The sequence below is a fragment of the Aulonocara stuartgranti genome, assembly GCF_965226115.1.
Source record: "Aulonocara stuartgranti genome assembly, chromosome: 3".
NCBI lineage: Eukaryota > Metazoa > Chordata > Actinopteri > Cichliformes > Cichlidae > Aulonocara > Aulonocara stuartgranti.
Genome location: NC_138941.1, coordinates 67089564 through 67101959, shown reverse-complemented (window position 1 = coordinate 67101959; position 12396 = coordinate 67089564). Strand labels below are relative to the sequence as shown.

The following is a 12396-nucleotide window of genomic DNA, read 5'->3' as shown; positions in this document are numbered from 1 at the left end:
TGACACCCCTGCTTTAGGCATTGAAAACCTATTTTCATTGCAATGGAGATACCCAGCCATCTTTATCGATGAAGCCAGACGATGCTAATCAGTTAGTTACAAGGATGTCTTAAAGACCTGGATGAGTACATATCTGTGATCCTTTTCATATCTTTAGATTTAGATCTATTTACATTGTACAGTCAGATGGAGAAAAAATGTGCAGATTCTATTGTATTATTAAAGAAAACTCAAAAGAATGATGTGCAGCAGGCTGATCAGGGACAGACGGGCTTTATTCCAGCAACTCCCAGTTATTCTAAGACCAGGTGAGATAAACAGTAAAATCTCACATGTTAGTGACTCTAACCTCCTGATTAGATTAGATAAACCTTTACTAGTCCCACACGTGGGAAATTTGCTATCCACACACTGGTGATCCTTTTACCGTCATTGATTTTTTTCTATCTATGTGTTGTACCTAATTTGAAAGTATAAGATAACTGATTTAAAATGTGACATCTTCTAGTAGAGGTTCAAGTGCTGTCATTTTTAAAGCAGTTTAAAGCAGTTTTTTAAAGCAGTCTGTTGTAACACCAGGTTTAACCAGTAGAGGGCAGCAGACTTTAAATCTGCCTTTGCTTTTCAGCTTTACTGAGAGGTAACTGTTTGAGCTCTGTGCTGGATCAGGAGCCAGTCAGAGTCACGTGGTCATAAGTGTGCATTTTATTAGACACCAAAATGTTTCAGTTTCATGTTTTATCCTAAAATACTGAGTGTGACAATAATAATAAATAATTAACCATCAAACATGGTTCACATACTGACAGCACAGGGGGTTCTTCTTTCATTCTCTACATAACTGTAAAATGGCAACTATGATGAAAACTAACTATTCAGGTTTGTTATATTGTTGACCCCAAAACATGTTCATGTTTGAGAGAAAACTGAGAGAAACTGCTGCCAGAAACCATATTGATTTAAATGTAAAAGTGTTTCCATGCCAGCTGCTGTGCAGGTGGTTTCTGGATGCCTACAGCAGTAAACCTCTTCCTCCATCAAGCATGCTGACGCTGCTCTGTGCAGTTTGCAGTGCCTGCTGCTTTGAGTCTGTGGCTGTGGTTTAATATACATCTTTTTGTTTTGTTTTCTGCACTGAAGCCAGGCTTGTATTGGTAAGCCACAACAAAAGTGGAGCAAATCAAGTTTTCCATCTCCCCCCGTGTTTGAAACCCACAGAACCACACGGGGAGCATGAGAGAGCAAAATTTAATCAATGCCACAGAGATACCACCGACCCCATGCTGCGTGGGAACAGGAGCAAGACAAATGTAAATAAATACCACAAAACATCTGGAACTTTTTAATGTTACATACAAATATCCCTATTTTACATTATTTATATAAATATTTCACATTGCTGATTTTGCATCAAAATGCAAATTATGAATCACGGGTCCAACAACAGGAGATTAAGACATAAAATATATTTAATAAAATCTGTAACATGTGGATGTCCTCTGGTCTGAGGTGCTGGGGGAACCAGTTAGAGACCAGCAGCTGGACATCTGTGGTTGGACTGGTGGACTACTTCAGTGAAGAGTAGACGACCTCTGACTCTGGTTTAAAGTCTGAACACAAGCAGTTGAAACAACAGGAAACACGATTAATGATCAGTAATGAGCTCATCAGCGTCACTGAATGACATTTAAATTTAAACTGACAGATTTTATCAGACAGGACGAGCAGCGACGCTTAAAAACAGGAACCAGCTCCAGAGTCTGCCGCCTGTTTGCAACTCAGCAAGATTTTCAGAGGAAACAGTGTAATCCTCACATGAAACACAGAAATAGTTTCCACACCATCATCTGAGGCATCGCTGGGTTTTTTTTTTTTACTGTTTTACCCTGCTTTAACTTTTGTACCGACTGAAACAAACTTTAAGCGTCAAATGATCAACGTCCCTATTTAGTCTGTAGGTCTGTGGTGACAAAATTAGCAGTTTGACACTAAAAGCTGAGGCTACATGTTGTCTACAATGTACCAGGATGGTCCACTGGTAACTAGGTGTGTTGTTGATTTGTTTTTCATGAAATATCCTGCAAACAGACTTAAGTATCCATATATACTCTATGCTGCACTGTACACAGCAGGCTGTGGTTTTCATGTAGGTTGCAGCAAAGGCAGTAGGCATCGATCTAAATTCAAGGTGATGATGTTCACTCAGTAAATTCTACCTTTGAAATTAGCTGTCTATTATCAGGGGTTTAAAATTTATGACAGCTCATGAAACATCTGCTTTTACGTGATTAAATCAGCTGGCTCAGTTCACAACGATCAGTGAATATCAGTCACAGCCTGTACCCACAGTAAAGTCTACCACATGATACATTACTATGTGCTGCACCACTACAGCCAATCTTAAGGTTTCCCCACCTGCCAAATCACACATTAACCCCTGCCCTTCACTAAAATGTGACCACTGAGATATTTCCTTCTTGTGTGGGTTGATTTTGGCTGTTTATTTTGTTAGTTTTCTTAAATTTGTCTCAAATTGGTGCAGCACTTGAAATTGAAACTCGTTCTCAAAAAAGAAAAATGCTTCTTTATCTTACGTTGGGCCTTGAGCTGATTGGTTCGTCTTCTGTCTAAAAACACCCTGGTTTAGTCATTTGAAAACTTGTTATCAGTGTAGTATGCTTATGCATCACACTAAGACGAGGAGGAAGTTGTTTGGTTCCTGCGCCTTTCAAGATGCGAAGGTTGATATCCTGAGCTTGAGTGAGAACATGGTTAGCTTAGCTTAGCATGACACTGCTAGCTTTGCTCTGTTTAAAGTGAGACATAAAGAGCAGCTGTACCTCTGGTTCTCTTTGGGCTGATGGCTACTTGTTCATAACTGAGGTCTTTAGTTTTCACTGAGGAGTAGACCGCCATGCTGTCGCTCTCTGTAAAATAAAACACATTTAAATTACTGCAGGTACAACAACTGCAACACCACAGCTACTACAAAACACTTTATTTGTTATGTTGCATCATGAAGAATACAAGTGATACAAGTGATGAGTATTTTTTAAACTCCAAAGGGGTTTTCACATCTCTTCTCCCCTTCACACCTCTGCTGTAAGCCAATGAGTGACTGGATAGAAGCGTGAGGTGTTTATGAGAAAAACAAAGGTGACATCCACAAAACCGCCGTGCTCTTTTACTGCAAACTGCCACACTTTCCCCACAGTGCATGAAGCAAACATCTTATTGCAACACTCCGCTGTTAGCCAACCCAAAGCAAACTGCACTGCAGCTGGCCTCAGGCTACAGGAGGAAGTTTCTGCTGTGGTTTGACATGCAAATTTAAAAAAAGATAAGTTAATGAATCGTATTAAAGGACTGCTTGAGAAGCTCCTAGGAACTACTTCAGATACAAATCACAGTTTCCATGCTGCCCACACTTTAACTGTTACTTGAATCATCCATGAAATTAACAAAAAGCCACATTAAAACGTCAAACACTTGTTGATTCCAACTTCTCTCTTTTTTTCCACCCTGACAGATGGGCGGAGGTGTGAGACGTAAAAACAGGAACCACCTCTAAAGTCTGCTGCCTGTCTGCATCGCAAGAGTCAGCAAGATTTTCTAAAGACACTACGTCCTTCCTCACAAGAAACCATCCCGAGACCATTTTTTTGTTTCTTTTTTTAACTTTATCTGTCTTCTGTTTTTATGATGGGAATAACTCGTGTCTCAGACAGAAAACGAGCCGGCTTACATATTTGTTTTACATATTTAACTACTTCATACAAGGCATCTTGTAGGAGGTAATTTTTGTTCCTACCTAGTGGTTACAAAGGGACTGTTTTATGGAGAGTAACGTATCCTGTGTGCCATGTGTGTCGAGGAGACGACAGAGTAAAAGGTTGAGTGCACACCGTCCTGCCCTGTTGGTGTTTTTGTTTGTTTGTTTGTTTTAAATAAAATATAATTTTAAGAGAAAGCCCACCACACACCCATAGCCCAGAAAGACCAGAGAGCATGGTTACAATTGTACAATTGTGTCAACACTGAAAACTTTTGCTGTACCACAGGCCTGAATGGTCTAATTATAACTAGGACTCTACAGGTATGTTCAGACATTTGTTCTTTAGGCAGATGTTCAGTTGTTAGTTTGACTTCTTTGTCCAACTCTAATTTACCCAGTCACAAGCACATACAGTACTTTTATCTATGCCTAAGCATTCTGGCATTCACACATTCAGTCACACTCCGATCGATGTTTCAGGGAGAAGTCATGGGTTGATCTGCTGACCTTCTGACTGGTATGACCCAACTCTACCACAGCCACAGACGTCCGATCCTACTGATACAGATTAAGTAATGGAATCACACAAAATGAGTTTTATATAAATGTGTTTTTTAGCTGATTCAGTCGGCCTCATCTCTGTAGTATTAAGCTGATGCCAGCTTTATGACAACATTTACAGTCACGTGACTGAGATCATTTAAAACAGCTGCTGGGTCTTTTGGGAAGTGATATCTGTGTGGCTCTGGTGTAACAATAAAGGAGATGTTGTGGGGGGGTTTTTAAATGGAAGAACTTAAATAGAAAGAAAAATAGGACCTAAGGTTGAACCTTGTGGTGCACCACAGACAGTGTGAGCTGTAGATAAAGAGAAGTAATCCATGGTGACCAAAAAGTTTCTTCCTAAAAGGAAAGAAAAAAATACCCCCAAAACTCACTGATGCCAGTCCATGTTTTACTTTGATTGAATTACAGTTGCTTTTTCTCCCATTTCAGCTTTTAAATGAACATTATTTGTCAGCTTGAGTGGGCAAGTTTCTGTACTGTGTAGAGCTTTAATGTAGCTAAATGAAGCACAGCTGTCGTCTAATGCTTGTTGAATGGTAATGTTCACTGTGTCAGCATGAGAGCTACAGTTGCGTGTCCAGTAAGTGCACAGCTACCTGTGTTCAAACAACACCCCAGCAAACATGTTCTCTCGGGCTCTCCACTGAGGAGCGTAGAAGGCCAGCAGCAGCTTCTGGTTATTCTTCGTCAGGACACGGAGGAAGTGCTGGGCCTTCTTTACCAGGGTGTTTAAGGGAATTCAGCTTGAGGTTCATTCATGAGCACCACCAGGAGATGTTCACTACCTCCTGTGTGCGGTTTTATCTTCATCATAGTTGACAGTGATGTTGGTTGGCTGAGTTGGTGTACAGTCATAGTCGTACAGGGTGTAGAGTAGGGGGCTGAGAAGGCAGCGCTGTGGGGATCTGTTGCTGAGTGACAGTTGGGGGTAGAGATGGTCCAGTTTGGTGTTGGTCATCTATAACTAACCTCATATGCTGCTCACATGTCTTTATTAAAAGGTTGCTTTCAGAGAAAGATGAGAAGTTTGATTTCAGTTACAATTCTGACCAAAGCCCGAAAGTGAGTCATAATGTCGCTCATAATAGTGACTGCAAGAGGACGTAAATCTACTCTGTTCAAGGTTAAACATAACCAGGAGCTTTATCTCTGGGCCTCGTTGATCCGACCTGCTTAGTTTTTTCCAAAACTGATTCCAGAACTGCTTTTGATATGATTACTGGGAATAACTGTTAGGTCACGAAAAATATGTCAAAATTGTATTTGCAATGTTGCATCATGTAGAAAGTACATGTACTTCATACACTGCAGCAGCACCTCACACCTCTTAACACCTCTCTGCTCTGAGCCAATGAATGACTGGATAAACCTGTGAGATGTTTTGTGTGAAAAAGAAAGGTGACATCCACCAAGCTGCTGCTTCTACAATGCTAAATGACACACTTCACCACAAGCTACAGTCTCACAACATGAACACTATTACTATCCAAGCCAGAGCACATAGCAGATTGAAATCTCACCTGCTTCAGACTAACTGGTTTCAACCACAGGACGTTGCTTCTCTATCTTGTGTGTGTACCAAGGCACATCTGGGCCTAATGTGGGCTGCTTTTGGCATGTATCGCTCTATTATACAGCATGGCGGATGTTCTGTGGTAGAGAAGTGGCCCAAATGTCACACATGGCATCTGGTCAATTCACAGGGCACTTGTGGCTAAGCTGAGGCAGACGCTGAGAGCCACATGTCGCTCAAAGAAAATGGCAGATGTGCCATATTTGTGCTAAAATCACATCAGAAAGCAGAACTATTGAGCTGGATGTCTGTTCATCATCATGACAACATGCTTACACACACCATCCCGCAAAAGTGTGGATTAATCTGCTGCTAAAGAAAATCGACAACAAGTGCAGCGTTTCCTGTTTCTTTGAGTGAAGCAACACAGAGGAAGTTTGAACGTTAGATTTTTAGTGTTTTAACATTTTATGTATTCGGTTGGAACCAATGAGCCACCACAGACAGTCATGCTGTCAGGAAGTGTTGAAAGAACCAATAATACATTGTTATCTTTGGCCTTTCTCTAAGGTTATTGTTAACAGGAATGAATAAAAAACATTAATAAAAAAACTCTTTGTCTAAGAGCGAGCACGGGCAGCTCTGCATCTTGTATCCAGATCCTACTCACAGCTTGTGGCTGAGTAGTAGTAGACAATTAGCTCAAATCGTAGCATCAACCCTGCTGACATCCTCAGATGTTACTACCTGCCCAATCTGATGTGCCTTTTTTGGGGTAATGACATGACCAGCGGCAGCTGTTTGGGATTGTTTGACAGCAAAATTACAACTTACAGCGACTGTTTGGGGCTGACGCCACAAGTTAAAGCGGTTGTTGTGAAGAGAGACTGCCACAGTGAGCTGAGCTTAATGCCAGATTTGTTTTAGTGTCATGAAGGTGAGTCTGTTGTCTGGTTATGTCAGATAATATTGACAGACAAGATTTTCCAGGGGAATAAAAGTTACATGTTTATTTTTTATTCTTTCTTCACACAAAATCCTCATTTAGTCTTACAGTGACAGACCTTAACGTATGTGAACTGCAGGATATAACTGCTGCTGATTTATTCCTCCCTCATAAAGCTCCTGTAAATAATCGAGCCACTGTTTGGATTTACAGTCACATAACAAGTTTAAGTACAACCTCATTGTGTCCACAGGAATTTCTAAGATAAGCAGCCAAACACTAATCAAATGCACTTAATTAACTGATCATCAGCAAGTGTTTACTGCAGTTTCCCCAGCAGTCAACATCCCAGCAAATTGACCCCAAACTGCAAAACATCCAACAGCTACACCTCAGACTCTACAGGTTTTACATGCTAAATGTTAAAGTTCATTATGGTAAAATTAAAACAATTCAAATAAAAAAAGACTTCCCAGGGGAAAACGTCTTCTCTCTTTATGTTTTGTTTTGGGATTTTCGCATCTGAACAAACCAAGAAATCAAAAATCAAGACTTCTGGAACTTTGTACACAGATGAGACCAAAGAGTAAATGTTTGTCCATAATGCACAAGACAACATTTGAGGGAAAACCAAACACTGCACATCAACACTGACGCCACATACCGACTGTCAGCATGGTGGTGGAGGTGTGAGGATTTGGGCCTGTTCTGAAGCACAGGACCTGAGCACCTTGCAGTAAATGAACCAACCAGTAACTTCCAAAGTGTTCTAGAGTTTAATGTGAACCCAAAAAACAAAGCTGTGACACTCCAGTTAGAGCCCAGACCTCAGTCTGATTAGAACGCTTAGGAGACCGTTAGTGATCTTATTAAGAGAGCTGTGCATCGCAAATGCCCACAAACCTCAAAGACCTGATTCAATGATGCAAAGAAAAGTGGGCCAAAATTCCTTCACAATGACAAGACTGTGAAAGTCATATAGATAAGAAGAAGATGAAGAAAAGAAGATAAATCAATGAGGTGCACTTAGTTTTTCATGAAACAGCTGAGGATTCTGAGAAAATGTTCATCATCACATGACCGTAGGAAGCCAATCAGGAAACTGGCACATGTACGTAAAAAGAACCGTTTGCTGCTTAAAACCTCAAAGATCCAATTTAGCTCACTGTTTAAATGCAGCAGTATGTTGTTTGTTTCTTGTGTTCACGATGCTTGGTAAGTACTAAATATTAGCATGCTGCTAAGATGGTGAACATGTGAAGTTCAAATGTTATGAACTATTAAAGTGTTAGCATTCATATGTTAGCATTTAGCTCAGTGATTGGATGTAGAAACGAACCCAGATGGAGAAAAAGAGGAGCAGCTCTACCTTTTGTCTTTGACTTTTTCTTCTTGTCTTTGATGACGATTTCTCCATAACTGACGTCTTCAATTCTCGTTTCAGAGTAGACTGTAGCAGAATCACTCTCTGCACAATAAAACACAAACTATTTAGATGATTTAGGATGTTTAAAATAGTTTAAGCAGAAGATAGAATCACTGAAAAGGTGAAAAGCTTCTGTGACAAATAAAATGTAACTGAGTGACCACAGATCAGGTAAACGTGCCACGATATCACACAACTAACAAATGATTACCTTCATAAAAGGTAGATTCAGAGCCTAAACAAAGATACTGAGATTAATGGAATTTAAGATGTTATCACATAAGTGTTTTTCGTGTTTAAAGATGTTTAAACTAACAGCCCTGTGTTGAAACACCTGCAGCTGAAGTGTTTTCTTTATGTCACAAACAGGATGCTGAACAACTGCGGAGCTGTTAGCTTCAGCTAACCGCAGACAACAGACCGTCCAGCATGCAAAGAACAATTCTCACTTAGTATGGTGTGAAACTTTACATACAGATATATTTAACTAAGATGGTGTTGCATACTAAACAACATTAACTACCTATGAATTAACTACCTATGAAAAAGTCATTTAACTAATTGAATGATCTTTATCATTAAATGTGTAAAATATGAAGGTGAGCTATATGCCTAACATGCTTCATAATATTCTCGCGATCTATCATAAACGCACAACGTTAGACTAACGCACAGTCTTAACCTCTTGAAAAGATGAAGCTCCTCATGATCCAGGGCTCAAAACACACACTGTCACATGCTTCCAGTTTCTTATGTGCCCTCGATTTTACGTTCCTGAAACGTTAGCCCAAATCTAACCACTCTGGAGCCAATCAAATCTGATCAAAGCTGCTTAGACCCCTTTCCCTCCAGCAGGTCACGCTTCTACTAAACATGTGCCCAGTTATCTGCCCCATGCTGTCTGTGGATGTAGCTATATGAGCTAGCTAGCATTGGCATTGATAACTTCGCACTTCTCCTTCTCATAAAAAACAGAGTCACATTAGTCTAAATAAAACTAACGTGTCAGAAACATTTACTTTAAGGCTTGAAAATGCTGCAGACTTTCAGAAACTGGTGGATGATGTCATAGAGCCTTGTCCATCTTTGGTATACAGTCTATCGAATAAGCTACATGGACACAGGATGCCAAGAAAAATGATAAGTGCACTCACGTAAATCTTTACAAAAGTAACAAGTCATTTGTTTCCTATTTCAGCTGATGCTTGTTTCTCAAACAATCTCCATGTTACTGAACTGTGTCATAGATTCTCCTGTAGAGGATCATCTGTTACTGAAGGTCTTTATCTGAGGCGACTGTTCCTGTCACATGAAGTGAACTCTACATGCTTTTCAAAGATTTTCTTTATATATTTGAAAATCCTGTAGTGGTATAAAACTGGCACATCTCCCTTATCGTAAACATACAGCTTTCTGACACCATCTCCCGCCAAAATTTCCCCAAACATTACCTCTGCTGTGTTTCACAGGCTGCTGTCGACCATGTGATATCTTGACGTCACTGTATGTGACATCTTCTCCTGCAGCTTTGTCTTGATCTGCTGAAATGTAACAGTAATATGATTTATCGTATGAATGCAAATGTTATTATCACAGACAGATAAAATAAACACTGAAATCTAATCATAATAATGTTTAAATTGTTCAAGAAATCAAACTCCACACATGAAAGATCAGGAAGTGTGAGACTCACCTTCAGGTTTTCTGTGATTATGTTTTCTCACCAGCAGAACCAGTAACACCAGTAGAACCACAACACAGACTGACCCAACAGAGATTAACACAGGAAGAACAAGATGCGGTGATGCTGATGTAGGGATAGAAGTGGATGTAGATACAGGTGTGGGAGTAGATGGAGATGTGTTTGTAGATTTCCCTTAAACATACAACATGTAATCATTAGTTTATTGTGAATGTTGAAAGCTGCAGAAACACAGACAGGTGAGTGTGTCACCTGTGACAGTGATCCAGCTGGATGGAGACTCTCCATGACCGCTGATGTCACACTTGTAGAGGCCTTCATCAGACCTGGAAACATGCTGGATGGTCATGTGACCTGTTGACTCATTCCCAATGAAGATGCCATCTTTATAGAAAGCAGCTGGGAGGTTGGAGGAGTTCTTCTTTTTACAGAGCAGAGTGACGTCATCTCCCTCCATCACAGGGAGGACAGGACTCTGCAGGATCACTGATCCACCTCAACACAGAGACAAACTACAGCATTTCATCCATTTACACACAGCTTCATCAACACTAACTCCACACACTCAGCTTACCAGTGACTGTCAGGTTAACCATGTTACTGATGGGACCCTCTCTGGACTCACACCAGTAAACTCCACTGTCATGGGTGAAAACATCGATGTTACAAGAAGAACCAGCTGCTTTTCCCCACCCATCTCCACACTGAGTCCTCTGTCCTTTGCTTGCGTTTCTCCTCAGAGTCCATCCAGCAGAGCTGTCGTCCTCCTCACAGCTCAGAGTCACAGAGTCTCCTTCAAAGAACTGAGAGCTGCTGGGACTCAGAGTCAGACGAGCTGTGAGGGTTAAAATGAAGAACTGATGATCACGTCTTTGAGATCTTTACTGAAGGTTTTAATCCAAATGTGTAAAACCTGTCAGAGTTTATCAGGTTTAAACTGTGACAGAAGAAGGTTACTGACCTTGGTTTGTTGTGCAGCTCAGCAGTGAGATCAGAACTAAAGAGAAATGACACTCAGGTTGATTTGAGGTGAATGTAAAGAACAACTTCGTAATATTTGATAATAATGAATTCTAAAATAAAACTGATCACATCATTTCATATTTCATGCTCTAATGTAGTTACTGTTACACAAGGAATCACATACAGTTATGTTGTAATAATATGTAACTGTATGTATTAGTAAATACAAAAGACTAGCACTAAACTGAGGTCCACGTAAGAGTGCACCTCTCTGCTCTGTTCACACAAACACCAACATTTTATTTCAGCTTTTCACTTATAAATTCAAAATCTAATCAAATCAAAATTTATTTATATAGCACATATTAAAACAACAGTGTTGACCATAGTGCTTCACAGTCAGTAATTCATCAGTAACTCTGTTAAACTTCAGACCTGCAGTTGGTCCTCGTGGTGTTTGAACTTGAATTCAGCCTGATTTGTTTTTCATGTCTTCTCCTCCATCATCAGTTATCAGGAGAGCAGACAGTCAAAGTACAAGAATTCAAACAAACACAGAGATTCTACTTACAGAGCAGACACAGCACAGATGTTTCCTTCATCGTCCTTCTCACTCATTTGAGCTTTTTTTCATTTCTGTCACTGACACCAAGTAAAGCCCGCCCTCTTCCTCTGAGCACGTATTCTTCCTCTATTTGAGAGTTATTGGTGGATTTCTAACCTCTTAATGATTCATGTGATAAATTTATTCCAGAATATGAACTTAGACACTCTGCAGTTCCTCTTTTGTTGCAAAACCTTTAAAATTAAGTTGTTTTTTTTAAGTGTAACACACAGAAATACATAAAACCTTTTGTGCTTTCAAAAGTTAAGAAACCAGCAACGTTGTTTTGACATAATTTGAGGTTAACTGAGATGATTACATGATATTTGAGTTTCTCTGTGATAAGCAATAAATGACATTTATGACTTTATTCACAAGAAATCAATTAAAAATATCATTTAAAACGTCGACTCTACTTCAGTCTGCTGTCAGTGTTGCAGCTTAGTCAATGAAACAAACTACAACCATTATAACCATTTAGTGGACGTCCCCCTGGGGCAGCATGGTGATGCTGTTGTCTGACTGGAAGAAGGTGCTGGGTTTGAATCCAGCCTCCATCTTTCTGTGTGGGGTCTGCATGGCTGTTTCTGGGCACTCTGCTTCTCCCACAGTCCACAGTCAGGCAGTTAGATTAACCTGTGAGTCTAAATTGGTCGTAGATGTGAATGTTTGTGTGTCTGTGTTAGACACAAGACTGACAGGAGACATGCAGAGTTTATCCAGCCTGTTAAGCTGTGGTAGCTGGAATATAATGAACACCATCCTCCCACATGGTTTATATATGACCACTAGAGGGAGATGTTGGACTTTAAATACTAACATTGTTATTTTATTTTAATTTATTTAGGCCAGTGCATGTTAATGAACACAAATGTAAAAAAAAATTCCATTAATATAAAA

At 40.0% G+C, this 12396-nt stretch overlaps 1 protein-coding gene across 2 annotated transcripts; it reads right to left on the bottom strand.

Moving 5' to 3' along the window:
- Nucleotides 1–1232: 1232 nt before the first annotated feature.
- On the bottom strand, nt 1233–10926 carry LOC309695188 (uncharacterized protein). 2 transcript variants are annotated; one of them, XM_082515691.1, is made up of 7 exons: nt 10891–10926; nt 10182–10764; nt 9921–10103; nt 9679–9768; nt 8171–8269; nt 2841–2927; nt 1233–1610 (listed from the first exon to the last, which is right to left on the bottom strand). In XM_082515691.1, exons 2-7 carry the CDS (start codon nt 10384–10386, stop codon nt 1567–1569), a joined length of 708 nt encoding a protein of 235 aa, XP_082371817.1. In that variant the 5' UTR covers nt 10387–10764; nt 10891–10926; the 3' UTR covers nt 1233–1566. The 2 variants fall into 2 exon arrangements, with proteins under 2 accessions (XP_082371817.1, XP_082371818.1); XM_082515692.1 differs by having other exon boundaries at nt 9679–9765.
- Nucleotides 10927–12396: the final 1470 nt, after the last annotated feature.